The 14,248-nt window shown below is 41.0% G+C and overlaps 1 protein-coding gene across 1 annotated transcript in view; it reads left to right on the top strand.

Moving 5' to 3' along the window:
• dtnbb (dystrobrevin, beta b) overlaps nt 1-11,983 on the top strand; it is a gene marked incomplete at both ends in the record, with an annotated part of 48,287 nt that extends 36,304 nt beyond the window's left edge. Inside the window, 3 exons of the mRNA XM_080751001.1 lie at nt 724-813; nt 1,029-1,112; nt 11,826-11,983. Of these exons, the coding sequence (XP_080607127.1) occupies nt 724-813; nt 1,029-1,112; nt 11,826-11,983 (332 nt within the window). The remainder of the gene's footprint in view (nt 1-723; nt 814-1,028; nt 1,113-11,825) is intronic.
• Nucleotides 11,984-14,248: the final 2,265 nt, after the last annotated feature.

Consider the following 14,248-nt stretch of genomic DNA (forward strand, 5'->3'; position numbering starts at 1 on the left):
TAACTCTAGCAGCCCCCATTCTGGGCTGAACATTCACCGAAAACAGTTTATCTACAAGCCTGTTTGCCTGTTTTCGGTGAAGAGACTTTGTGTAGAGGGGGAAGAAGGTCCTATACAAATAAGTGCACCATAAAGCCCTTTGCACACAGGCGCGTTTATCCGTACGGATAAAACAGACAATTTCACTTTTTAAAAAGAAAACAATGATTCTCTATGACCTCATGCACACCGGATCCGAATTGGCCGTGCGACGAGTGGCTGCGGTCGTGCGTTTTTTTCTCGATCGAACCCAGTTCGATTTGTGCGTCTTGTCGCATGCGGTAAAAAACTCATCACTCCTTTTATGACTCCTTTTGGGATCCGCAGCGCCGATTCCGCACAGCATTGCACACCAAATCCAATGCGTTTTATTCATGCCGCAAACGAAAAAAACGCAACTGTCCTGTGTGCAAAGGGCTTAACACAACTGCTATAAAGAAATATATTTATTTTTGACAATTAACTGGAGTCCATAGTGATTAACCCTAGCGTGAATTTAGGCTAAAGTAGATGACCTACAAGTGTGCAGCACATTGCATTGAGAGCTTGTAGATCATAGAGGGATACTAGCGGACCTACCTAAAATGTTCATTTGTTATATGCTCTAGGCCTAATGTTATTAACTTTCAAAGATAGATATGTGCTATTTTGGAATTAAATCCTTGGAATCTCCCTCTGTTCCAGGTGTGCCAAGAAATCTTCGGAATGATCTGTTAGTTGCTGCTGATTCAATCACAAACACCATGTCGTCGCTGGTCAAAGAACTCCATTCAGGTTCGTCTAGATTTAGTCCTTTATTAGTGTGAGCTCGTTGCTTAAACTTTATAGTATATCTGCCATCCCAATTATATATTTTTTGTCTCTGCCCATGTTTGAGTTTGATGTTTTTTTGTTTTGTTTTGTTTTATTTTGTGTTGGCTTTTTAGTCTGTTGAATATGATATGATTAGTTGTTTTGTGTTTAAAGTATTTTAACGTGGGTGCTAATAGCAACCTTAACTGATGTTTTGGGGTTTGGGTTTAAAGTTGATGTAGATGAAGAAGAGGCCAGCATGCGGAACGGTGGGGACCGAGGTAAGTCAGTCTGCAAATTTGCCAGACCAGATGCATGTACTATACAGATGTCTACCTGCTAGTTACAGTACTGTCGTTTTCTTATCTCTCACTCAGATTGGTTGATTAGGGTTCATGCCGCTTGCTTGCATCTTGCATTTTGTAAGACACTCTAGATAAGAGCGTCTGCAAAATGCCTAAATTAAATTGTTTATATTAAATTGTTTCTTTTTCCTAAGTTACAAACATTTCTAACCTTTAAAACATTTAACACAGCTAAACATTTGATGAATGTATCATAACTAGCCCTTACCCGTTCAAAGATATGAGCTCTGAAATGATGTGCAGTGTGTGGGTTATGGGGTGCACTGTGCACACAGTATATGAGGGATGGAAAGTAACTTTAACTGGTGCTTACATGATAATATGTAGGAGCATCAATGTTAGAAATACCTGTTTCGTTTAATGGCTATAGAGATACTGTGTACCGATCTGCATGATCTTTGGACAACATCTGTAACAGGGCCATGACACTCCCCCCACCCCCACCCCGCCGCCTGCGCGCGCGCATCCACACACACACACACACACACACACACACACACACACACACACACACACACACACACACACACACACACACACACACACACACACACACACACACACACACACACACACACACACACACACACACACACACACAGAGCTGGTTAAACATATGTTGTCTCATGCTAGATGCAGAATAGATGAGCCTCATGCTAGATGCAGAATAGATAGTAGATACACCATAAAAATCACACCCGTGTGAACTGAGCGGTGGTCGTGGAGGCTGCGCAACAGCAAAATATATATATATATATATATATATATGGGTAATAATAATAATAATAATAATAATAAAAAATATTAAAATAAAATATTAAAAAAATATGAATAATAAAAATAATAATAATATGGGGGGGGGGGGGGGGGGGGTGCTTGTTTGCGTGCGAGAGAGAGAGAGCGCCATCCATCCATCCATCCATGCATGTCACTCAGGCCGCCACTGGTATTGCAGATGATGCTCAGGGCAGACTAGACTCAACAGCACCTCTCTGGTCACCCAGGGTACTCAGGCTACACCAGAGGCTACATACAGACAGACACACATACACAGACGGCCACGCTATGGAGACGGTGTGACCACCGCTCAAAAATGCTAATATACAGCATACGATTTGTGAAAGTGACAAACTGGCCTCACAGTTATGTTAGGTGTGTTCATATGCTAATGGTGATGCGATTTCAGATCAACAGACAGACACTCAGACATTTGCAAAATTATATGTTTGATATGACCTATGAAATCTGTGCATTTTGTTTGTTTCATTTTCTCTCCAATGAAAATGAATCATATACAGTATGTTTCTGAATATTTTCCTTCCATTTTCTGTTTTCCAGCCGAGGCAGATTGAACAAAGACAAAAAGTATGCACTGCATTTCTATTTCATATCATTTAATAGCATTAATTAAAAGTTGAGATGTACTCTAATTGTTACTACTGATCAGGAATTTTTCTTGATGACTGATGCAAAGGCATTGACGGCTAACAGAGTTTCAAAGTACTCTCCTAAGTGCTGTCCTATACAGCGGGGGTCTTCAACAGGGGGTCCTCAGAGTTTTTTTCTACACTACCTTTGAACCCTAGTATCCCTATTATGTGTGATACATTAGCCAAGAAAGAATAACTAATCTACAAGAATAGCCAATCTACAAGCTGCGAGGCGTTGTGAGCTTGTAGATCTGCTATTCTTGGCAAAGAGGTTTGGTGTAGAGGGAAACAAGAGCTGCCAGACTAAGTATTGATGGTTCAAGTGGTTAAAGAGGTGGTGCCATAGTTTTGCACTTTTTCTGGTTTTCATGTTTCTAGGAGGTTGACAGTACTTCATTACTAATTAGACTTTTTTTTCCCCCTGGAGGCTGCCACCTTGTGGGTCAAAAGTGCTGGTCCAAAAACACAGATACAATTACATCATAGAATCAACCCCTCCCCTTTTACCATTCACCCAACACTGTGGGTGTGGCTAACTACACATTAGACCAACAACCTACACTGATGACAGTGCTGTCAAACAAGTCTACTCTGTCTAAGAAATCTATGAACATTTTAAATTCCAACACAATTTTATACAATATGTAGATGTATTATGTATTTTTTTTTCTTTCTATCACACAAAGATTTGGAGGACCCCCTGTTGTAACTCTGAGGATCCCCTAGGGGTCCCGGGACCCCTGTTGAAGACCCTTGGTTTAGATTAAACAGTCTGTGTTGCACACAGTGACTGTCATGAGCATTAAACACAATCCTCTTTGTGCAATGTACCCATCTATAGGCACAGTCACGGTATACAAGCACTGAGAGAAAAGAGAACTCCATTCCATCCTATGAGGAAATCCAGACCTCTACTGGAAAGAATCAGCATCAACAACAACAACAACAACAACAACAACAACAATCCCCTCTGGCGTTAGGCACATAGAGTAATGCATGCTGTAACCTTTACAGGATAATCACTATGTGAACTGAAACTGTTTCTTCACACCTTGCAAGGGAGCAAGACGTGTATAATTAGCGAGTGTGTATGTCGTTCTGTATACAAAAAAAAAAAAAAAAGATGAGAAAAAAATGTAAGTACCTAACAATTTCCCTCATGACTGCTAAGAATGGCTTGCTGTGCTTTCCTCTCCACCCCCCACCCCTAAACTGAGGTCAGGTCATTCTGTATAATACTGTAAAACATACACATGACTTTGGGACAAAGTTCCCCGTCTTTGCTTTTTTGTATAATTAGCGTTCGTATTTGTTTTAATTTTTTCCTCCATTTGGGTTTCTTTGCATGACGTTGCACTCATGTCTGGATTTAGGTACTGCTTATGCCAGCTCTTTGTGGGGTTTATTGTGACTTGCTGGGGTTTCAGAAGTTGTCTAGCCCCAGAATTCACACAGTATGTTACATGCACATTCATATTCTGGTATTACAGGGGAAAGTCAAGAGGTGCATGTATTAACCACATCAAAGACAAAGAACATCATTTACAATAAGCTACGTAAAGATCCAGAAAACTATCTGAGGCGTGTTATCCCATTTATGTTACCTTTTTTCTGTGGCTTGTGTTAATTGATTTTCCTTGGTAATATTCAGAATAATCTGTTTATTTCACAGATACTGGCTTATTTGTGGTGGATATGAACGTCCCACATGGGTAACCAAACATACACCACTGATCCAGAGGGGAATCCGACTATAAGCTGAAGGAGATTAAAGTTTATGGGCCTCAGGCAGGGCTACTCTGCTACATTCACCCTGCCTTTGACGACCACCCTATTTGGAAACCTGATCCAGGCCACAGAACCAATGTAACCACCTGGATTCTAAGCTGGGTCTTCCGCATGTGTTCCTCCACGCGGGAGACACCTAGTGCTGATCCAAATGGGAATCCCCAACCCCCCCGGCCAAGCGTATCCCCAAAAAAGATACCGTAGCCGTGATAGAATAGTAATCCAGAATACTGTGTGCACGTGAATGTACTCGCTGAGTCACATACTGTACTGCTGCTGCTACTGTGAGCTCAGAGAGCCATCCTTGCAAATAAGAGGGCTGTTGGGTCAGAGAAACAGAGGGGCTACTATCAACCCAATAACATTGTTTTGTCTCTGTGAAGATCTGAATGGACTTAAAATACCTTGTAGAAGCACCTGTTGCGCATTTTAAAACTTTGCAATGCAAGGTTCTTCCATCTGAATGCACTGACTAGTGGGTAGGTGGTATTTATTGTTTAACGGAAAGGTGGGGAAACGCCTCAGGATGTTTAGATTAATATTATAAATTAGGCATTGAAATCTTTTGTCGAGAATTACAAAACGGGACACATACAGTACGTGAGTATAAGTGAGAAAATAAGTAAGTAGGAAAAAAATGCATTTGATAGCTTTATTTAGTTAATAAAGAAGTGGAATATTATGTATGTTTATGTGCAATGACGGTAGGTGCTCAGGGATTGTAGTATTATTGTAGGTCAAGGGTCACGATTGTGACCTTTAGTTAGTGGACATCATTGTCTACAGACTGGCTTTGCTCTGTTAAGAGGTCACAGGGCCAGTGTTAATACTGAAGGAAGGGTTTCAATCCAAAATGTGATATGTCCATTTTGAGCTAATCTAAAGCCAGTAATGACACCATCTTAAAAAAAGGTATGTTTCTTCATCCATCCTCAAGGTTCCACAATCAAAGGTCATCGGGTACTTGATAATATTCATTGGCGACTTCTTACTTTGATATGAACAAAAATAGCTTTAGACACAGGTTTATACCACATTTTGGAATGAAACTCGTGATGTCTAGAGGAAAGTAACAGCAAGTAGCTAAACGTTTAGGAATGTGGATTATTAAAGGGAGCAAACTTTCTGAAGTGCTTTTCGGTGCTGCATGTCAGTGGATACACAGTCTGTGTCTGTGAATTAGTGTGTCTGCCTTTGATGAGGAGTGTTGGTCAGTCACTACAGGGACAGCTGTCGACATACACAGGATATTTACTTGAATCAGGAGGCGATCAGGTCTTAGTTACTTTATTTTGTCTTCTGGTGGGAGATTTTAGACATTCTGGGTGGCCATCTCAAATACGCTGGCTTTAGTAATGGTGACGGCGACGATTTTCAGTGCAATCTGTCTAGTTTGTAAGGAAGTAATAATACTGTGTTGGACAAATCTATTAAGTTAGGGAGAGTATATATTATTGCGTGTGCGTGTGCGTGTGCGTGTGTGTGTGCGTGTGCGTGTGTGTGCGTGCGTGTGTTCAAAACCTGTATGGGAAATCTGCATCGTACTGTACCAACAACTGGGCAAAACAAACCAAGCTGTACTTGAGTCCTGGAGTTAGAAAAAGCGTGAACTCTTATGTGAGATTTGTACAGTAAGCCTATCTTATAAGCTAAGTAAAAAGGTCTCAACAACCTATTACACTGTGTCGACAAAAAGAACAAAAAGACGCTCCTCAAATATTGTTGTTCTAAATGTTATGTTTTCATTCAGCTTTTTTTCCCCTTCTCCTGAATGCTATTATCCTAGCTATTCATCTGATTTGTTAGTGGAGTTCACTGTAATGATTTTGTAAAAGCACAGATTAACGTGCACACTTTGCACGCACACTATGGAGTTGTACACAGTAAAATCCTCAGTATTAATTTAACGACTTGAACCCATATCGGCCCAATTCTGGGTCAAACATTTGGTGAAAATAGCCGATCTACAATCTCACAACGAGTCGCAGCGCGAGGTGTTCTGAGCTTGTAGATTAAATATTAAAAGCGTAAAGCGCAAGTGTAAAAAAGTACTGCTTCATAAAGCATGGAGCTCATTGTGTCCAACACTGTCAAAGTCGCTGTCTATTCAACCTTGAACATCCAAAAATAGATTAAATGCTGAGGTGAGATTTTTATTTGTTTTATTTTTAGAGAAGTGAATTTATTGTCTTCCCTTTCATGCTGGCCACACCTAGGAATGCAATGTCAAACTGATCTTTTTCTTTTTTTAGGTTGTGCCTATAGGTGTTCTGTAAAGTGCTGTATAAAAGTAAACATTCTGCAGATAAGATGATCTATCAGCCTTCATGTAGAAGTTCTAGTCTGTGACCTTGTGGAGATTTTTAAGTTTTTAATGTATTGCCTTCAGGCGGTGGTGGGGGAGAAGTGGTAAACTTTTTTTTGTTCTGCCTTTACATGTGTGCCAAACTGTTTGCAGACTTTGTGTGTCATTCAGATTATGTGTCACAGTATATCCGTATTACTATGTTGTTGTCGCCCATTGTTGATCACGAAAAATGCCTGTCGCTTTATCTCTCCACACTGAACCCTTTTTGTTCTCTTTTCTTTCTTTTTTTCCTTCAAATTTCCAGAATTCTGGAAAAAGGCTAACACTCCATAGCAACCAAGTAGTGTTAAAACATTCCAAATCTACTGACAGTCAGTCAGTGATGTCATTCTAGCCCTTGAGGAGGCAATACGGTACACACCATCTGACCAATCTCGGGGTAAAGACAAACACATAGACAGCCAATCATCACACCGGAGAGGGGCGTCCATTGTGGTCCTTAGTTTTTGTTTTGCAGAGAGACAAATGTGCAAGCTCAACAACCTCAACAGCGCTCCTGTGTTGTTATTTATCTATGTACTGTATGTGTTACATTGTTATGCTTCTGGTAGCCTATATACATTTGTTTCTCATGTTAATTTGACAGATATTAAGATAGTTATATGTCACACAGCCACTGTCTTTTGTAAATAAATAAATTGTGAAATATATATTAAAAAGATTTAAAATATGTGTGTATTTGTGTATTTTATTTAGATTATAGGTTTTTAGTTCATGAGGACACCTATATAATTCATAACTTAGTTATTAACACAATTAGATCTATGCTGATATGGCGCAGTATACTATAGGAAATCAACTCCTCAATGTCATTTTTTCATTAAGGATTTGTGCAAAAACATGTACAAATGAGCTATCATACTAAATTAACACTCAGGACCATCTATTCACTACTTGCTTCTTACCCATCTTTAGACGGAACAGAAACATGCTTTTGACAGTTCAGCTACAAATGTGCATTCACTTCAAGGTGGCTGAGAAGACAAAACACAACACGAAAGATGAAGTCAGCTCATTTTGAACCTCAGCACCCCGGTTGAGAGGACTCTGGGGAAAGCGAAAGTGTGGGTGTGCGCGCGTGCGAGCGAGCAAGCAAGCGTGTGAGAGACAGAGAGAGTGTCTCTACTTCCTGCATTAGTCTCTTGTATAGGTTATGTCATCCTTCTACTGTCCTAACATGAACCACAAGACCCAATGACTCCTCTGACAATGAGAGAGAAAGACAGGCAGAGTCAAGAGTCTCCTCTCCACCTCCCATGAATGCATTAGTCTTGTCTATACTGTAGGTTGTGTCATCCTTTCTAGTACTGTCCTCATATGAACCACAAGGCCAATGATAGCACACACAATGGAGAGAGAGCGGATGAGAGGTGAAAAACCTTCAAAATCTCAATGTACACTAACAAGTTATGATTGCCAAAAAATATATATATACTGTATATATTTTCCCAAATTTGGGTGGTTGAACAGGGACATAGCTTGAGTCCTACCCTCTTCAACATATCAATGAATCTGTTGTTGAATCTATTATTCTAAGTCAAAAAAGGGAGGGCTTTTTACATCATCAAAAAAAGGAACATCAAGTTGAACATCCCAATTCAAATCTGGCTAAAAATATAGGTCCAGGGTCCACTACCCCAGTTTTTCTCAAAGTGGATTCTATGGACTTTGTGGGTTCCTTTATTTAGGGTCTAAATTGACTGTTGAAAAAGTCTGTAACTCTAACAGCAGGAGACCTTGAAATGTAAAAGTTTGAGAAACACTGCACTACCCAACCGAGATGTTTTGCAGAAATTTTTGCAGAAATTACCAAGATGTTTTGCAGAAATCTTTGCAGAAATTTAGGTCATTATAAATTCTTCGGTGTGTGTGTGAAATTATGGAACTAGACCTTGCCTGTTGTGGTGTGTACTGAGGTAAAAGTATCAGTCATTATAAAGTCTTTGGTGTGTGTGAAATTATGGAACTAGTCCTTGCCCGTTGTTGTGGTGTGTACTGAGGTAAAAGTATCGGTCATTATAAAGTCTTTGGTGTGTGTGAAATTATGGAACTAGTCCTTGCCCGTTGTTGTGGTGTGTACTGAGGTAAAAGTATCGGCTCGTAGGATAGGATTTAGGACGTATCAGTGAAGTCAGTCATCTCCAAATTATGGCTGTCACCATGGCGGTGGTATCAGTGATGTCAGTCCGGTCATTTATGTAGGATGTAGGATCTTGGGATCAACATAGAAATGTGGATCTTGGACTTGGCTCCATTGTGGATCTCGGCTTTCATGTGACTAGTCTGTGATCAATCAGCTGGTCTATGTATGAAGTATGACACCAAATTTGGGCAAGGTTACAGCACGATCATCATTAACAAATGAAAGTTAAATATTTAAGAAAGTATAAAGCAACTGTGAAAAAATAGTGGCCTACTGGCAGGAGGAACTTTTATGACGTACAGCATGCATACAAAGTTTAAGCGCTGATCAGTCCAGTGGTTTGTGAGATTAGCTCCGGACAGACGGACAGTCAGACAGACAGACCATCATAGAGGCTAGTCTCTTTCAGAGTCATGCTGTAAATTGTAATTAATAATACAAACATCAGATATCAGGGTCGCACCAAATTCTGGGCCCTGGAGACAAGGATTCACTGAATGTTCTTCGTGGGGGGGCCCTCCTTGTACCCTCTGTGTACTTGTCGGCTAGGGTCCAGGCAGGGGCTTGGCCATGGATGTGGGAACTGAATCTAGCCCTGACCTGAAACCCAAACGGCACCATGTCACCGCCTAGTGGTCATGTATGGAATACATGTAGGTTAAAGTACAACTGTAGTGTGATCACCTTTGATGACTTTTGACATGTAGGTTTTTAAGCTGGGCCACCAGCTTCGGTAATCAGGTCATTTTCTTAGACGACCATTGATTACCTCTTCTGGATAGGCTATCCATGTACATGGTACTGAGCTAAGGGCCAATCGCAGGACAGTACCCCAGGAGTGCCCTTCCAGACAATGGGGGGGAAAGAACTGGGCCAATAGCAGTTACCGCTCCTCCAGGCTATGGGGGAAATTAGCTGTTGGAAAAAGTACTCAAATGTTTTACTTAAGTAAAAGTATCGTAAAAGTATCAATACTGCACTGTAGATGTACTCAGTCAGTTATAAGTAAAAGTCCAGAATTCAAAATGTACTTGAGTAAAAGTATGAAAGTATTGTCATCAAAATGTACTTAAAGTAGCAAAAGTACAGATGCGACACGTTGTGAGCTTGTAGTGTAGACAGTAGCGGCCTTTACTATGTTTCAACCGTCAATTGAAACGGGCCGCGGCCGTCAGGGGGGCCTCCGACTGCCGGTCAGTCTAAGTCCAAATCACGGTCAATGCCAATGACAGTCCATCGAAAACCCCCTCTCACATTGGGGCCCCCTTTCTGTAACGCGCTGCCTAATGTCCTGTGGCCAGGGGGGACTCCGACTGCCGGTAAATCTCAGTCCAAATAAATGACACTCAATGCGAACGACCCTCCATCGGAAGCCCCCCTCAATGGGCCCCCCTCTGCACAGCATCGTTCAGCTTGACTTTGGAATACGCAATACGACCCAGGCGCGCGGTTTAGTTGTACAATATATGTACTGTGAATGGATGGACTGTCAAAACAAGTTGTTATTAGTTAGAATACATCACAGATCCTTTCAAACGAGAGGGCACTTGTGAGTAAAGTTAAGTTGTTCAACCACTAATTAACAACAAACCGTATTTCTCTATTGCAGTATTGATACTTGTACTGGCCAGCCTGCTTGTGATAAATGAAACAGAAGAAAAGAGAGGCCTAATACTTGAGTAAAAGTGCAAAAGTATTGGCATCAAAGTACAAAATGTTTGTATGATTGCTTGTAGATCGGCTATCGTTCTTTGATTTTCACAAGTCATTGTTGACATCATCATCCATTTAAGCTTTATAATTAGCTTCATACTAACATTAACATTAAATATTAACAGTACCATAACCATACACATTAAGCAACATTATCTGTGCATAGAACAAATACATTTGTTATTCAACCAAATGTTCATTATACAGAGAGAATCATACACCTTCATTGAAATGTAGTATGTACAGTAGGCCTACATAAATGCAACAAGTTAACTTTAGGGTTTAAACCATATGGCTAACAATCATCAAAGAAAAGGAAACAGTCTGTTCTTGAGAGATTATTCTATAAATAAAAACGACCTGCTCATTTCATGGCATAACATTATCATCTTTTGTGACACAAGACAAGATTTTGGAAAATAGCGTACAATCAATACACTTATTTGAACACCTTGGTTACATTCTGCATAATGCGTACTTTCTGCTTTTGGTACATTTTAATACAAATACTTTTTATACTTGTACTCAAAGAATGCGAGTACTTTTCCCACTACTGCCTAATAAGCATGCTAGTTTTAGTGAAATCAGACATCCCAGATAGATAGGAAACAGTCTGTTCTTGAGAGATTATTCTATAAATAAAAACTACCTGCTCATTTCATGGCATAACATTATCATCTTTTGTGACACAAGACAAGATTTTGGAAAATAGCGTACAATCAACCATTACCTGTATTAGATTTCTTATTATATCTGTGTTCTGCCCCCACTCATTGGACATAGACAACCTCCCCGTCTTTTTAACCCACATCTGACCAGCTTATATATTGACTGTGTCAATTCTTGTTTTTAAATGGGTAGGCTCCCTGCCTGTCTGCTGTCCCTGTTTCACCAAAACATGTGTTTAGGTTTTTTCTTTTTGAGCGGTGGTCACACCGTCTCCATAGCGTGGCCGTGTGTGTAGGTATGTATGTTTGTTTGTGGGTGGGTGGGTCTGTCTGTATGTAGCCTCAAGCCTGTGGTGTAGTACCTTTTATGACCACACATGTTAAGGGAGGGGCGCTGTTTTCAGGCCAGGCCAGGCACACACACACACACACACACGGGGGGGGGGGGGGGGGGGGGTAAACCACCGCTCAGTTCACACGGGTGTGATTTTTTAAAATTTGTATACGTTTTTTCTCCAGCCAGTCCAAGACACATTTACGAGGCATATTCTTTCATGCGGAAGGTTGGGGGTTCAAACCAAACCCTGCCTGGGATCGACATCAGCAAGGGCATGCAGTCGCAATGGGTTTCCAACGCCAAATCAAATGGGTTCAGATCTCTGAGCCAAGTCTCCTGAGGAGGCGCGTCTGAGGCCGGTCCTGGACAGGTGCCACCGGACGTAAAAACCAACATTGAACATTCTACACAGGTTGAGGTAAAACTCCATAGATAATACAACCCTTTCTACTCATTGAAGATACATGATGATGATTATACCATAAATAAGAAAAGGCCATGCAACTGCATCATTTGGACCTCCAGGAGTTGTTTCAACAATATGGGCTTTAGACAATTTCGCCTTAAAGCTATAGTAAGACGCCCTAAGGGCGAGAAGACGCCCACATGGGCGCGTGCCGTGCACATGCATGGGCGCGTGCACGCATTTGCCTGGGTGATGGCAGACTGCTGGGCGAGCGCTGGCGCTTTGGCATGGGATCAGGGTTGACCAAAAAAAGTGCACAGACCTGGTTGGTTGTTGCGACCGAAGGTCACATTTACCCTGAAAAACCTTGTCGCTTGAGTGACCTTCCTTTTTTCCTTCCGTAACCTTCCTTCTGTAACCTCTGTGATGTCAGTGTGATGTCAGCGAGTTGTGACATCACTTCCTGTACGGGGCGGCTACACAAGACTAAGAAAGACAAAAAAAAGAGAAGGATACACAAGACTAAGAAAGACAAAAAAAGAGAAGAATAAAAAAGAAAAAAAGGAGGAGGAGGATAAAGATACCAAAAGGAGAGAGAAGAAAGGGTGGATGAGGTACAATGTGCAGTCGGCAGTCTCAGAAAAGAAAATGTAACAAGGAGGGGCAACAGGTGGCCAGATAAAGTTATTAGGCCTGGATCCGACTTTAAGTCGACGCACAGGATTCCAGAAGTGTAGCGCTTATTCGCTCTTGTATCAAACCGGTACTTGAAACGTTCTTAGAATTTAATATATTTTCTAAAGTAAATATGGGGGCGGCTGTGTTAAGAACGTTTCGTTGTCAAGCTCAACGTTGGGCTTTTGGACCTATAAATGGAGAAATGGAGCAAACCTGCCTAAACATGGAGATGTGGAGAACACTATATATGGAGATAGTCCAGTCCATCATGTCATATGGGACTACCGTCATAGACAGACGTCATAGACAGTAGCCATTGTTAGGCCGGAGTCAATGGCTGTCTGTCTGACTGTCTGTACAGGAAGTGATGTCACATGACATACTTTTTATGCCCATATATGAGTCATTCTGTACCACATCTCCATGTTTAGGCAAACTCCACACAGAAAGGCCCCTATCGCCAACCCCACCTAGGGTGTGGGCGATAGGGCCTTTCTGTGTGGAGTTTGCATGTTCTCCATGTGTCTCCTAGGGTTGATACCCTCACAAAAACATGAACAAACTCCCCCCAGAATGACAACAACTAGAATCATCAGAGAAACGCTGTGGTTGGCCAGATGTAGCCTGGTTAATAAACCAGACTGCACAACAGGTGTCAGGTGTCTTACTAGTTTATGCTGGACAAAATGTGCCCAAAATGTGGCCATATTTTCCCAAATATGGACAGACTATGATGTCTGACGTCATAGACCACATGAGGCTGACACAATATGTCCATATATGGGCATTCTCAGATTAATATTATGGCTTAAAATTGATGACATAAGAGATGTCCATATATGGGCATAAAATGGACAAGGATGTGTATTGATGACATCAGGGATCTCCAATTCTGTCTTGGCCATATATGGAGCGTGACATGAGGCGTGACGCACAAATGGACAGACATGAGCTGCAGGTTTTCATAGTAAATGCGACAACGAGTAAACTTATATTCTGCGAGTTTGAACATGACGTGTGGTGTAGATCTGCTACGGCACACAACACCACAGCGTGCAACTTAAAAGTATAAATCAGGCTCTTAAAATATGTCTTCAACCCATCTTCATATAATTGGACCTCACTAATGTTCATGAATCATGATAATAGCAAAATAATATTTTAAAAAATCTACGCGAGTCGATGGGGACTCCAAGCCAATAGAAACTGCAGGCTTTCTATTCCTGAAAAGTTACCATGGTATAATGGAAGCCATTGTTCTTGTGATATTAAAAAAACAATGATGATGATGTCACTGGTAGGTAGGTTTCCGAACTGCCCACAGCCACAGCCCTCCTAAAAAATGCTATTTTATCATTCATGACTATTAGTGAGGATATGATAAGATAGGCCTAGTTGAAAAGTGGTGAAGTTGTCCTTTAAAGGAGTAGTTCACCCCCAAAATGACTTTTTTCTATTGATTACTCATGCAAAAAAAAAAAAAAAAAGAAGTACCCTGATGGTTTCCCCATCCACTGCCAT

This window comes from Nannobrachium achirus, assembly GCF_963921795.1.
Source record: "Nannobrachium achirus genome assembly, chromosome: 20".
Lineage (NCBI taxonomy): Eukaryota > Metazoa > Chordata > Actinopteri > Myctophiformes > Myctophidae > Nannobrachium > Nannobrachium achirus.